This window comes from Muscardinus avellanarius (genome assembly GCF_963383645.1).
Source record: "Muscardinus avellanarius genome assembly, chromosome: 7".
Lineage (NCBI taxonomy): Eukaryota > Metazoa > Chordata > Mammalia > Rodentia > Gliridae > Muscardinus > Muscardinus avellanarius.
The window spans coordinates 70,239,388-70,252,417 of record NC_137793.1 but is presented as its reverse complement, the minus strand read 5'-3'; the positions used below and the strand labels follow the sequence as shown (position 1 = coordinate 70,252,417).

General features: G+C 36.3%; 1 protein-coding gene across 1 annotated transcript in view; it reads right to left on the bottom strand.

The window, feature by feature from the left end:
• Positions 1 to 13,030, bottom strand: part of RAB3GAP2 (RAB3 GTPase activating non-catalytic protein subunit 2) — a gene marked incomplete at both ends in the record, with an annotated part of 109,662 nt that overhangs the window by 55,353 nt on the left and 41,279 nt on the right. Inside the window, 6 exons of the mRNA XM_080699526.1 lie at positions 1,185 to 1,284; positions 3,990 to 4,091; positions 4,405 to 4,480; positions 4,559 to 4,606; positions 6,424 to 6,505; positions 7,948 to 8,071. Of these exons, the coding sequence (XP_080555652.1) occupies positions 1,185 to 1,284; positions 3,990 to 4,091; positions 4,405 to 4,480; positions 4,559 to 4,606; positions 6,424 to 6,505; positions 7,948 to 8,071 (532 nt within the window). The remainder of the gene's footprint in view (positions 1 to 1,184; positions 1,285 to 3,989; positions 4,092 to 4,404; positions 4,481 to 4,558; positions 4,607 to 6,423; positions 6,506 to 7,947; positions 8,072 to 13,030) is intronic.

The following is a 13,030-nucleotide window of genomic DNA, read 5'->3' as shown; positions in this document are numbered from 1 at the left end:
TAAGAATTTAAAAGATTAAAAAAATAGATATAAAATTCAAAAGCATCCTAACCTAATAAAAATAACATGCATTATTAAAAGAATCATATAACCAAGAATTTAGAAGTTTACCAATCACAACCTGCTAAAAGAGACAGAAAAAAACTTCAATTACAATTTAAGATGGTACATTTTTCTCCTAGTCGAAATTACTTGTTTTGTATCTTTCAGACTGGAGTTAGAAATAATTTTATGAAGTATCAAAAATAGCCTCACCGTACTGTTTTCAGGGAACTATCTCAATGATTTAAGAATTAAAATGAAGGGCAACTAAGGCTCCTCTAATCAATCCCAGAAATAAAGAGGAAGTTAAGTGCTACTACTGGTAGTTTTACTATTGTTAAGACTTTTCTTCCTCATATTTTAATATGTCTTAAATTGGGATCTTAAAATTCAATGGTATGTCTTTCACTAGCAACACTTTCTTTTCAGTGGTAAAATAACAGCACATTTTAGAATCAATAGCATCTTGAATTTGATAAAATATGAGATACTATTCCAAAGATGTAATAGCGTCAAAATGTAAATTACAGGGAATAAAAGTAAGAATTCTTGTTTATTTGTACAGTATTCCTCCCTAACGATGTGGTCCCCAATATTTACATTTAGCTTAGGCCTCCAGCTTTGCTTCATTTAATAACGTCCCAAGTTAGTGAAGAGGCTGATGCTGACTGCCTCCTGGGCCCTGTCTACGATGGGGACATGTCCCCTGCATACACTTTTACCTTTATCCTTAGTAAGGATGGAAGCAGTGCAGAGTCACAGGGTTATATACACTGGCCCTATGATTGCTATCTAGTGAGAAATTTGCTAGATGCAACCAAATTCCTTACCTGATAAGGATTACCAATAAAGGTGCAAGATTCTTTCTTCACTAAGAAATACTGCTGACCTAGTGAAGAAAGCCTGTTTTTCCTAAGCTGGCCATTCTCTGCAACATCTGAAGAGCTTTGAAGTTTCAGCCTGTGCCTTTACCTTACTAAGCAATCCACTCAATGACGCACTCCCATACCTACAGGAGCAGGGCTTTCCCTTAAATCAAAACCCCAAGTCCTTTTATTCAAAAGACATGCTTAATTTCATGTGTAGGTCATGTTTAAAATCAAGCATCAACACATGTTAAATATGCCTTTCCCAAAAATTACCTTTGGCTACTTGGTTTCGACAAGCACGAAGAGACTGAAAAAGGCTAAATCCATCAATGGTCACAATAGCAGCTGGATATAAGATACTCAACTCTTCATTCTATTTAAAAAATATGAAAATAATGAATTTTCTTAAATAGATACGGCCAATAAGTTTATGTGCTTTTTAAATAAATTTCATGAATAACATAAAAGAAAATACTGTGACTAAATTGTCAACTAACCAACACATAAAGCGATGTGTTCCTCAGACAGAGTGAACAGTAAAAATAAATGAAAAATTTACTTCAGAATGCTTTTTGGGCAAAGACTTAATATTCTTCTCAAATACATGCTTTTGAATATGGTGCAAATGGACTCAGGATAGATGATGAAAGTAACAAAAATTTTTCAATTCCATAAATATTAACCATAGTCATTGCACATATATAAAAACAGTACTTAAAAACAAAAACAAATACATCTGAAAACCCACATTCCAAATGCACATTCTTAAACATATTCATATATATGGTTGCATAAAACTATACCATATAGTATTCTACACCATGTTTTTATTGCTCAATAATATGCCAATGCTATTTCATCTCAGTAAGTAGGCAAATAATTTTTAACGTGAACCTATAGTATTCTATTATATGTATACAATTTTTATTTTGAGATGAGGTCTTACACTGTGGTATAGCAAACAGCAAGTATTTAAATGTTAGTTATATTTTCCTAGCAGTTCTAAAAAGAAGTATTATAGACTTGACCAAATTCAGAGTATTTAAATAAACTTCATCTTTCAATGAATTTGCAGAATTTGTAGAAATATGGAAAACAACTCTAGAGAGATACATTCTAATTACAGTTCATCATCTTAGATTTCCATCTGAACCTTTAGAAGTTCCACCTTCTCCTCTCTCCTTATGATATTACTAAGACTTAAGCCTTCAGCTTGTGGTATTATTTTCCTGTACCTTCTCTTAGAAGAATTCATTAGCTATGACTTTGATCATCATCACCAATCTAGTCCCTATGTCTATATAGTAGCTTTCTATCATTATATGATTCTGGTATCTTTATTTCCTACCGTTGATTACCTCAAATTCAACACGTCCCAAACTACATTGAGAACCTTTATTTAGAGCCAAAACAAGTTCCTTCTTCTAGCTTTGTCCATGGCAGTCCTCAGAATGATTATCTTAGAGTTATTATTATTATTATTATTATTTTTTTGGTGGTACTGGGGGTGGAACCCAGAGGCTTTCTACTTCCGGGCTATACTCCCAGACCTTTTTTTGTTTGGAAACAGGGTCTCACTAAGTTGCTGAGAGCCTCACTAAGTAGCTTAGGCTGGCTTCGAACCCCTGTGATCCTCCTGTCTCAGCCTCCCAAGCATGGGGATTACAAGCGTGCGCCACCACGCCCGGCTTATCGTAAGAGTTACTTTTAACTCATTCTCTTTTTAGTATTCTACATTTCTAGATGATAATCAAGTCTTGTTAACTGTTCCTTCAAAGTGATTTTTGTACTGGTCCTTTTCTCTTCCCACCTTTTATTACTGGTTCACAACACTTCACAGATAACTTAAACTGTCTCTCCCTCACCCTCCCCCCCTCTCAGACTCCCTTGATTCCAGTCTTTCACAACTTCAATTCATCCTAAAGAGAGTCCTTCAGTAGTCCCTTGATTGTATCACCTCCTTCTGCTAAATCTTTAGGAGCTTCTCTCATCTCCTAAATAAATTCTTACTGCTACTTAACTTTCAAACTTATGCAAAATTTGGCTGCTCTGCTACAGAGGCAGTTTCTTGCTTTTTTTTAAAAAAAAAAAAAACAGGTTTCTTTGTTGCTGCATACATAGCCCTACATTTGAATCTTCCCTCATTTTCTCTTGATTACCTGAAATACTTTCCCCTCCTTTTCTACTGCCTATTTAAATACTGTGCCCATTTCTTAAAGTTTAATTCAAATCTCACTTCCTCAATGAATTTTCCCTTGTCCTAGCCCTGAGCTCCTTCTATAAGCTTATACAAAATTTATTCTGCTCCTATCAATGAACAAATAGTTGCATTTCTTTATACTACTGATTCATTCTTAGGTATTAACAAATATTAATCTAGTCTCCCCTATTAGTCTCTTCTGTAGATCTAGTGCTTCTATCATGCATTCAATATATATATATATCTGTTTACCTGAAATCTTTTGGAAGCCAAGTAGTACAAAAAAGGGTAGGCATATTTATATAGTTATGACTGTGAACATTGTAAACAAAATCAAAGCATATTGGTTTGGGCTGTAAAATTATTATTTTTTTTTACTATGAGTCAACCAAAAGCTTTTAAGGCATCTAGAAAGAAATAAAAGCCTTATATACTCAATAGTAGTCTTTTTCTCAGTCCAAAATTTTAATAAATATAAAACACTCTCTACTACAAACAAAAAGTTAAACCTTTTTCTGAGAAAGAGTTAGGCATAAAGTAGTAATACCATTAACAAGATAAACAATATCTTTAAGTTTCCATGAAAAAAAGGAGGAAAAGCCAGGCATGGTGGCTCATGCCTTTAATCCCAGTACCTGAGAGGCTGAGACAGGAGGAAAAGATTTGAAACCAGCCTCAGCAACTTGGTGAGATCCTGTTTCCAAATTTAAAAAAAAAAAAAAAAAAAGTGTAGGGGTATAGTTCAGAGGTACAATGCCCTTGGGTTCAACCCCCAGTAAAACAGACATACACACACCCCCACACACCAAAGAAACTGCCACAGAGTAATGCTACTGTCGCTTTGAACATAATCTTTTGAACGTAATCTTTTACACTACCTGCTCAGTCACGCCAGGATGTCGGGGGATTTCATAGGTCCTGCATTTAAGCTGGAGCACTGGGTCTTCATTCAATAGTTGTGCAAGCAAAAGCACACCATTCTAGGAGGAAGCACAGAACAAGGCCCTGCTTGCTTTCTCACCAAAATATCTGAACAGGTATAGCCAGGAAGAGAGTACCATTTCCCCAACAGTTTTCTATGGATACCAGGTACTCTTTTTTTTTTTTCAGGAAAATACAGGTTCTCCTCTCTTTTTCATCTCCAGAAAGTTTTACCACCTGCCCTGGCCTCCATTCTCACAGAGCATCAACTACACTTTTCCAAGTATCAGGTAATGAAGTCACAAGCTAGTAATTGGGAATGCATAGAACTCTGCAGTCAGCTAGTTCTCTATCTGCTGACAGCTAACTCACCTCAGTGTAGAAGCGAACATAACCTGACGTAAACCCCACCACAATGCAGGTCCAGTCAGGACGTCCAGTAGAACTCCTGTTACAAATAAGATGTATAATCTTAATAGCTCATATACCAAAGCACAGAAAACAAATAACTCTTGTTTATCCTCACCTCTTTTGGCTTGCTAGTGGGATACAAAGAGCACTGGTTACACATTCCCTGAAAACAAAAACAAAATTGAAATCCCATGTTTATTCAGTAAACTCATCAATCATTTTTACTTCTCTGTAGTTTGATGTTAAAGAGTAATACATAAACAATGACCTCTGTATAACAGTTCTAGTTGATATATAAGTAAAAATACAGTAAAACTCCACCACAAAGTTCATTCACACAAAATATGTTACATTAATATGATGTAGTAAAAACAAATTACCATGTTTTTTTACTCTGAATTATCATGAAAAGCATGAAAGAAAAATGGATTGTATACAGAATCCAGAAAAATATCAGATAATTATCAGGCAATCATTTTCTACTATCCTCCTCTATCGTCAACTAAGAACTTCAACCTACATTCTTATTTGAGATGAGGGACTAGGCAGAGGATAGGAGGAACTGCCAGTCACATCCATGCAAACCAATTTCTTCAAAATACATTATTTTAGGAACTGACAGTCTTTCAATTGGCTGGTTTCTTTATATTTTGTAGAAACTGCCCTAATAATCTATTTCTTTTTATTTAATTTTTATTGATGCATTGTATTTATACATCATAATGTGGTAAAAAACTTGCCTAGGCATAAATGCACACATCACCCAGCCAGCCCCCACCCAGGCCCCATCTCCCTCCCTCCCCTTCCCTCCCTCCCATGCTTGGCTTAGTGGTTGACTTCGATATGAATAAGTACATCATGCATTTAAAGCGTTTCTAAGTATGTGCTGGGTTGCCTTGAAATTAAAACAATTCCTACTGACTTCTGTTTAACCATCACAAGCTTATTCAAGATAATTACAAATACTTTTGCCCCATATATGATACTAGATAATCACAGAACAAAACTACTCCTTTTATTGTTTTAAAGTAAAATGCTTGCTTTACATTTATGACAAAATTAAATCTTTAAAATGCTTAGACAAAAAGAAAAATACCATCATTTGTTTTGAATAATAGAAAACATATCCCTGAGTATTTGTAATGTACAAGGCATGTACTAGGTAGGCACCACTTGATGTCTTTTATCTGTTTTTGTTTTTTGTTTTTTGTTTTTTTTTTTTGGTTTTCGGTACCAGGGATGGATGGAACCCTGGAGCATTCTACCTTCTAGCTACATCCCCAGCCCTATTTTTTATTCTTTGTTTAGAAACAGGGTCTCACTGAGTTGCAAAGGGCCTAAGTAGTAGCTGAGGTTATCCACAAACCACAATCCTCCTGTCTCTGCCTCCCAAATGCTTGTAGCATGCGTGCAACCACGCCCGGCTAATGTCTTTTATCTGAATTATCAGAGTGGCCCTTCTTATCCACTCTGATCAGTTTCCAGTCATACAAATTTAACAAAATGATTCTTGAATCAAGGTTCCAGGCTAGCTTCCCCATCATGTAACCACTGTAGGGATCATAATTTTAAAAGGTTTTCTGAATCATTAGGAAACTTAAATATCCCAACTTGTGAGTTTTAAGAATTAATGTAGCCTGGCTCCTTCAAGTGCAAGCCCAATACTAGTTAAATAGGACAATGACTGCCTTTAGCTTCTTTGGATGAATAAAATTAGCAATGGAGAACAGAGGAAAAAGGCAAAACATAAGAGGGATTTTATGGGATTCTTTCTGAACTCTAATCTTCAAACCAGATTTTAAAAAAAGCATGAGTAAAATTAAAATTTGCTGACCAAATCATTCTCTACAATCTAGAAAGTTGAGATATACATAATTTAATCATATTTCAAATAAAATTTCTTAATAGATTCAGCTATAAGTTAAACAATTTCATATATACATTTTAACACATAGATGAAAAAAGTTAACTGAAACCTACCCTTCTTCAACATTTAAAGAACCACTCCAACCAACAGCGAATTGCATTTCTTCCTTTCCTTTATCACTATATTTCCATTTTGCTGAAAAAAAGTAAGATGCCATGTAAAATAACTTTATAGTACACCAAGACAATGCCTTTTGCTCTCTTCCTTTAGAATGATGAGCACAGAGCTAAACAGTTCTGTATAAAATGACTTTTATAGGTAAATAAAATAAAAATTTTAAAAAGCACAGAAGGAGAAGGTACATATGTTTCCTCTAATATGCCCAAACTAGGAAACACAGAGGATACCAGTGGGACTCCAGATAATGGAGGGGAAATATCAGCAAAGTTTGAATGGAAAGATAGGAGAGGAGGAAGGCAGATCTTGATTAATGAGGGTCTACATCTGAATATGTGTAAAATTATGAATATGACATGGTTAACCTGGACAACCATTGGTGGGAGGGGGGAAGGAAAAATGGGAGCGGGGGGGGGAGAGGGCACCAAATATAGTTTAAATGTATACCATTTATGTTCAATAAAAAAATTTGTTTAAAAAAATTCAAGATTTTTAAAAAATCACCTTGTCTCCTAGTAATCTTTAGTCTCTCTTTCTTCCAATTAAGCCCATAAAATGCTATCATAGTTCTTCTAGAATAAAGTTACTAATTCCTATGTATCATCCTACCTACTTTACTTGTAAAACTATTATCTTCAGATGGCAAAGAAACTTTTTTCTATTAAATATATGCTACTGGGATAAGCTTATTTTATAAGACCATTCCATAGCCATTTTACATATAATTTTATTTTGATCAACAAGGGTTTTCATATCCTATATATCCCCAAATCTTAATTTTAATGTTCAACAAAAATTTTGTAGCAAAAACTTATGTATCAAATAAAAATCTACAGTATTTTGAGGTTTCAATTTATAGTTGAAAATCATCCTGCTCACATTACTAAGAAGGGGCTAATGACCTTTTTAGCACTGACTGCCTCATCTTTAGATGAATTGGTCAATGAGCAGAACTGCCTCTTAAGTGCCGTAGACAAACAACTACACACAACTAAAGTATGTTAAAGCCACAGGAAAATAAAAAACAAAAACAAAAAACACAAGAGGAAACAAAGAAAATAAAAGGAAAAAGGAAAGGAAAGGAAAAAATAAAAGTGTTACAAAATTTGATTACAGATACTACCATACAATACATACAATAGACATATTTAATTTCTTTCCACCTAACCCATTCTGTTCTGTTCTTTTTTTTTTTTTTTTTAGTGGTTCTGGGGATGGAACACAGGGGCATTCAACTCCGAGCTATACCCCCTGCCCTATTTTTTATTCGTTATTTTGAAACAGGGTCTCACTGAGTTGCAGAGGGCCTCACTAAGTAGCTGAGGCTGCCTGCGAACCGCGATCCTCCAGTCTCAGCCTCCCACCCAAATGCTGGGATTACAAGCGTGCACCACCACGCCCGGCTCATTCTGAGCTATTCTATGCATTAAAGTAAAAGCTACAGAAAATAGGACACTTACGCACTAGAAACACAGCTTTTTGCTCCCGAGCTATAACCATAAGATCATTGGTTGGAGATAAGGATAAAACACAATCTTGAAGCCAGGAAGTTTTCTGTGTTTTGCAAGTATTTCCTTCTTCTTCCTGTGGAGAAAACAACAATAATTAATTAAATACTTTTTAAAAAATGAACTTAGGGCTAAGTTGGTTAGGACTCACTAGCCACAAAGAAATTGTATGCAACTTTATTTTTTTTGGTGCTGGGGATCAAACTCAAGCAAACCCTTGTGTAAGATAGGCAAGTACTTGACAACAGAGCTACACCCAGCCATCTCTACAATTACTATAAATGCAAAAATATCAAGAGTATTTCAACTTAGCTTATCTGCCTTGAGGAGAAAGGGAGAAGAAGAAAAAATAGGAAAGAGTCTCAATTTTTTTACAGTTTTATAATATTCCTTATCAAATATATCAAAGATGAAAACAGAAACTATCCACTAAAACATTAATGTCTTGAATATTAGTGCAAAAAATTAAATATAAAAAAGCAAAGCATTAAAAGAATGTAACATAGGATTCACTCCAGGAATGGTTCAGTATTCAGAAACTTGGTAGAAATTTCCAAGCAATCTGTGACAATCAAGACCATGTTAGCAGATTTGGGAATGGATAATGACTCAGTTCCTCTATCAAAAGTTAATGCATCAATATTAAAAAAGGTTATCCAGTGGTGCACCCACCACAAAGACAACTCTCCTCCTCTTCCTTAAAGTGGACAAGAGGACACCCTTTGAACTTATTCTGGCTGCAAACTACTTGGACATCAAAGGTTTGCTTGCAAAGGTTTACCTGCAAGACTGTCGCCAATATGATCAAGGGAAAAATTCCTGAGGAGATACACAAAACCTTCAATATCAAAAGAACTTTACTGAAAAGGAGGAAGCCCAGGTACGAAAAGAGAACCAGTGGTGTGAAGAGAAGTGTGCCTGATACTGCAACGCTATAAAGACTGTTCCAAATACTAGTTGCACTGCTCTATTTACAAGTGTTAGCAGCAGACAAATGTAGCAGCAAATCATCTGTGCTAGCATCATAGTGTCTTCACTGCATGTACAGTTTGAGTACAGAGTCCAAACCTATGGCTGAATTTCTTCTAGTGTGAGCCAAAGTTTCTTTTTTCTTTACTCCAAATAAAAACTAAACTGTGGGTTCTATGTATAAGATAGCATTTTGGGCTTTCCCTCTTTTTGTGAAGTGACCTCTGCCTAGCTTATTGTCCAGTTAACTTTATTTATTTATTTTTTTATTGGTGCACTGCATTCATACATCATAGTGGGATACAAACTTTTGTAGACATACATGCACACATCGCCCAGTCAGCCCCCACCCGATCCCCACCCCATTCTCTCCCCATCCCATTCTCTCCCCATCCCTCCCTCCCATGCTTGGCTTAGTGGTTGACATCTAGTATTATAGCAATTTATCCAAAATTAAAAATGATAATCTCACATAACAGTTTCATTTGTCTGATACCAAGCTTTTGATGACTTAAAGATAACATTTCAATATTTCTTTTTACTTTCTTTCTTACCAGAGAATATTTTTTTTCTATTTTTTTAGGTGAAACTATCATATATTTATATATTTATTTTTCAGAAAAAAAATCTATCCTAATATGGAAAATGGACTCTAGATACCCAAAACAATCTTGAAGAACAAAGCTAGAAGATATATATTTTCTGATTTCAAACCATATAAAGCTACAATAATTGAAACAGTGTAGTACTATTCTAAAGGCAGATATATAAACCATTGGAGTTAAATAAAAGCCTAGAGCTAAATTCTTCCCTATATTGTCAAGTTATTTTTGACAAAGTTTCCACAAACATTTGGTGGTGGAAATAATAATCTTTTAACTAAATATTGTTGAAACATAATAATTACATGGAAAAGAATAAAGTTGGACCCTTACCTAATCCCATATACAGATATTAACTCAAAATAGATAAAAGACCTAAATATAAATCTTAAAACTATAAACTTTTAGGAGAAAATCTGGGTCATAAAACCTCACAACATTGAAATTGGCAGTGATTTCTTGGATATGATTTCAATGGCACAGGCAACAGAAGAGTATACAAACTCCCTAAAAAATAAAAAAATATTGTATATCCAAAGACAATGTAAACAGAGTTAACAGTTACTAATAGAATGGGATAAAATTTTTCCAAATGCTATATCTGAAGGTATATTAATATTCCAACTAGAAATCCTAAAAATTAACAACAATAAAGGCAAACAATACAACTTAGAGATAGGTAAAAGACTAACATAAATAATGAATCTCCAAAGATAACCAGTCTCAGTTGTCTGTTGGATGGAAAATCTTGTTTCTCTGGTTCTGGTGTGTGTTACCTATTTCTTCTTTGTAGTTAATCTCTGAGTATTTTCTCTAGTGCTGGTTTTGAAGACATAAATTCCTTCAGTTTCTGTTTGTCATGGAAGCTTCTTATTTCTCCATCTAATTTGATAGAAAGTTTTGCTGGGTAGGAAATTTTTGGCTGGAAGTTGTTTTCTTTCAGAGTTTGGAATATGTTACTCCAAGCCCTTCTGGCTCTCGACTTGGTTTGGGAAGTCTGGAGTGATTCTAATTGGTTTGCCTCTGAAGGTCACTTGGCCCTTTGTATTTGTTGCCTTTAAGATTCTCTGTTTGGCTTCCACACTGGTCATTTTGACAATTATGTGGCGTGGGGATCCTCTTCTCCGATCCTGTCTAAAGGGAGTTCTATAAGTTTCCTGGATCTATGTATCAACCTTTTGCTCTATGTTTGGAAAATTTTCTGCTATTACTTCCTTGAAGAGATTGTTGATCCCTTTGGTTTCACTTTCTTTTCCCTCCTCTATTCCAATTATTCTTAGGTTAGCTCTCTTAAAATGGGCCCATATTTCTTCAATATCAGATTCCTGCTGTCAGATATTTTTTCCTAGATTAGAAACTATGCGTTCATTTTTGGAATGATCATCTTCTAAGAGCAAGATTCTGTTCTCCATGTGGTCTAATCGGTTGTTTTTGCTTTGAATTGAGGCCTTTACTTCATTAATTGCATCCTTTATCTCTTTTTGGCTCTCTCTGAGTTCTTTTCAAAGCACCTCTATTATTTCTACAGTTATTTTCCTGATTTGATCTTCTAGAAATCTCTGATTTTCTGTTTTATCGGGTTCTGATGTTGTGGGGTTGTGGGCATTCATTGCTCCAGTATTATTCCTCTTTCCCATGATTTCGGAAGTTTGTGCCTTCTCTGGGTTCTTCCCTTGGGTCACTATGACTTCACTTAAGGTGTTCTGGATCTCGAGTCAGTAGTATCTCAGACCCCACTACTCCTTTACTGGGTTGTATCACAGAGTCTCCGAACCAGAGAGTCGATAGAGGCTGCTTTAGACTGTGGGGGGTGCCAGGTTGCACGTTCTCCTATGGTGTGATATCTCTGCCACCGCCCCTCCCCCACTGGGTCAAGTCCCAGGGAGTACAGTACTGGGATTTCTCCTCTGGGGCCCGCAATTTGACTCACTGTTCTTGAGTACACAGATGTAGCTGTACTGGATTCGGTGAATTCTCTGCTGCTGCCGCCGGTGGCAATATGGCGCCGCTGCTACGCCCTCGGCTGTGAGGCTGGCGTATTTCTTCTTGGTTTTGATTTCCAGTCTGAATCCCTGCAGCGTGTGCTGAGCTCAGCCACTGGGAGCTTTAGGTGCTCCCTACGCCGAAAGATCCCGCCCGGCTGTTCCTCAGAGGCTCACCTCGGCTTGCTGTAGCCGTCCAGTGAAATCACCGCTGCCGCCGGCAGTATGGCACTGCTGCCGCGTCCCCGGGCGTGAGGCCGGTGTATCTCCTCTGTGGCTCTGAGCTCTGTTCTCAGTCCGCTTTCTCTCTGGAGCCTGGTGATTTTTTTGTTTCTCTGGTGATGGTGTTTTCTGGCTATGAAAGGTGCTGATTTTGTGGTAATGGAGATTAGTTGTTAGCGGGGCTCTTAAGCCCCGTTTTTCTCGGTCGCCATCTTCCCGGAAGTCCCAGTTAACTTTAGCTAGCCTTTAAAAGTTGACATTACAAATTAAACAATTTTTTCTGAATATAATTAACAAAATGTTATCTTTCTTCATGAGTTGGAAACTAGAAAAAGACTGCTTGAAGTAAATGCTCCTAGGGGTTTATTGGGATGCCTCCAGCATCCCAGAGTATAGCAGCACCTCTGGTATTGGTTGGCCTGTATGCAACAGGGGCTCCCTCAACTGCACCTGAGGACTATTCTTATTTAATCTCCTCAGCTTCCAACATGTTGCCTCAAGACATGGTTGCTACCCAGTTTGTGGTTTGTGGGAAGAGATGTAACTAGACAGTTTGTTAGCTTTTCAATTAACAGAAACTTCATTCATGTAGTATGTCATCTTTTTATAAGTGTTCCCATGTGGGGGAATCTATTCACCCTACCTGCATGTAAAAAGTAATTTAACCTCACTATTAAAATTGTGGCAAAACCCAGAACATATTGATCATGAGTATAAAATACTTTAATAAGCAAAGACACTATCCTATCCCTTCTCCTTTTTCTTACAAGAATGGTAATATAATATATACATTAACAGTTTGCTTTTTTTCTTAACATATACTGCAGACTTCATTCCACATGAATTTTCTTTATTTTTTATAGACTGCAGAGCATCCCACATTTCACATGCACCAATTTATTTCACCAGCTTCTTACTGGACATCTGTATTGTTCAGAATCTTTTGTTGTTAACAAACTACACTGCAATGAAAAACTTCATTCGTTTCTCAATTTGTTTGTGTGACAGTGTGTCAGTAAAGTAAGTTCCTAGTTGTGCTGACATAGGGGTACACACCTATAATCCCAGCACAGAGAAAGCTGAGACAGGAGGATCACAGGTTTTCAACCATCCTCAGTAACTTAGTGAGGCCCTCAGCAACTTAGCAAGACACTGTTTCCAAATAAAAAATAAAATAGGGCTAGAGGTGTAGCTGGGAGGTACAATGCCCCTGGGTTCAATCCCCAGCACCACTGGGGGAAAATAAGAATTTCAAGATGT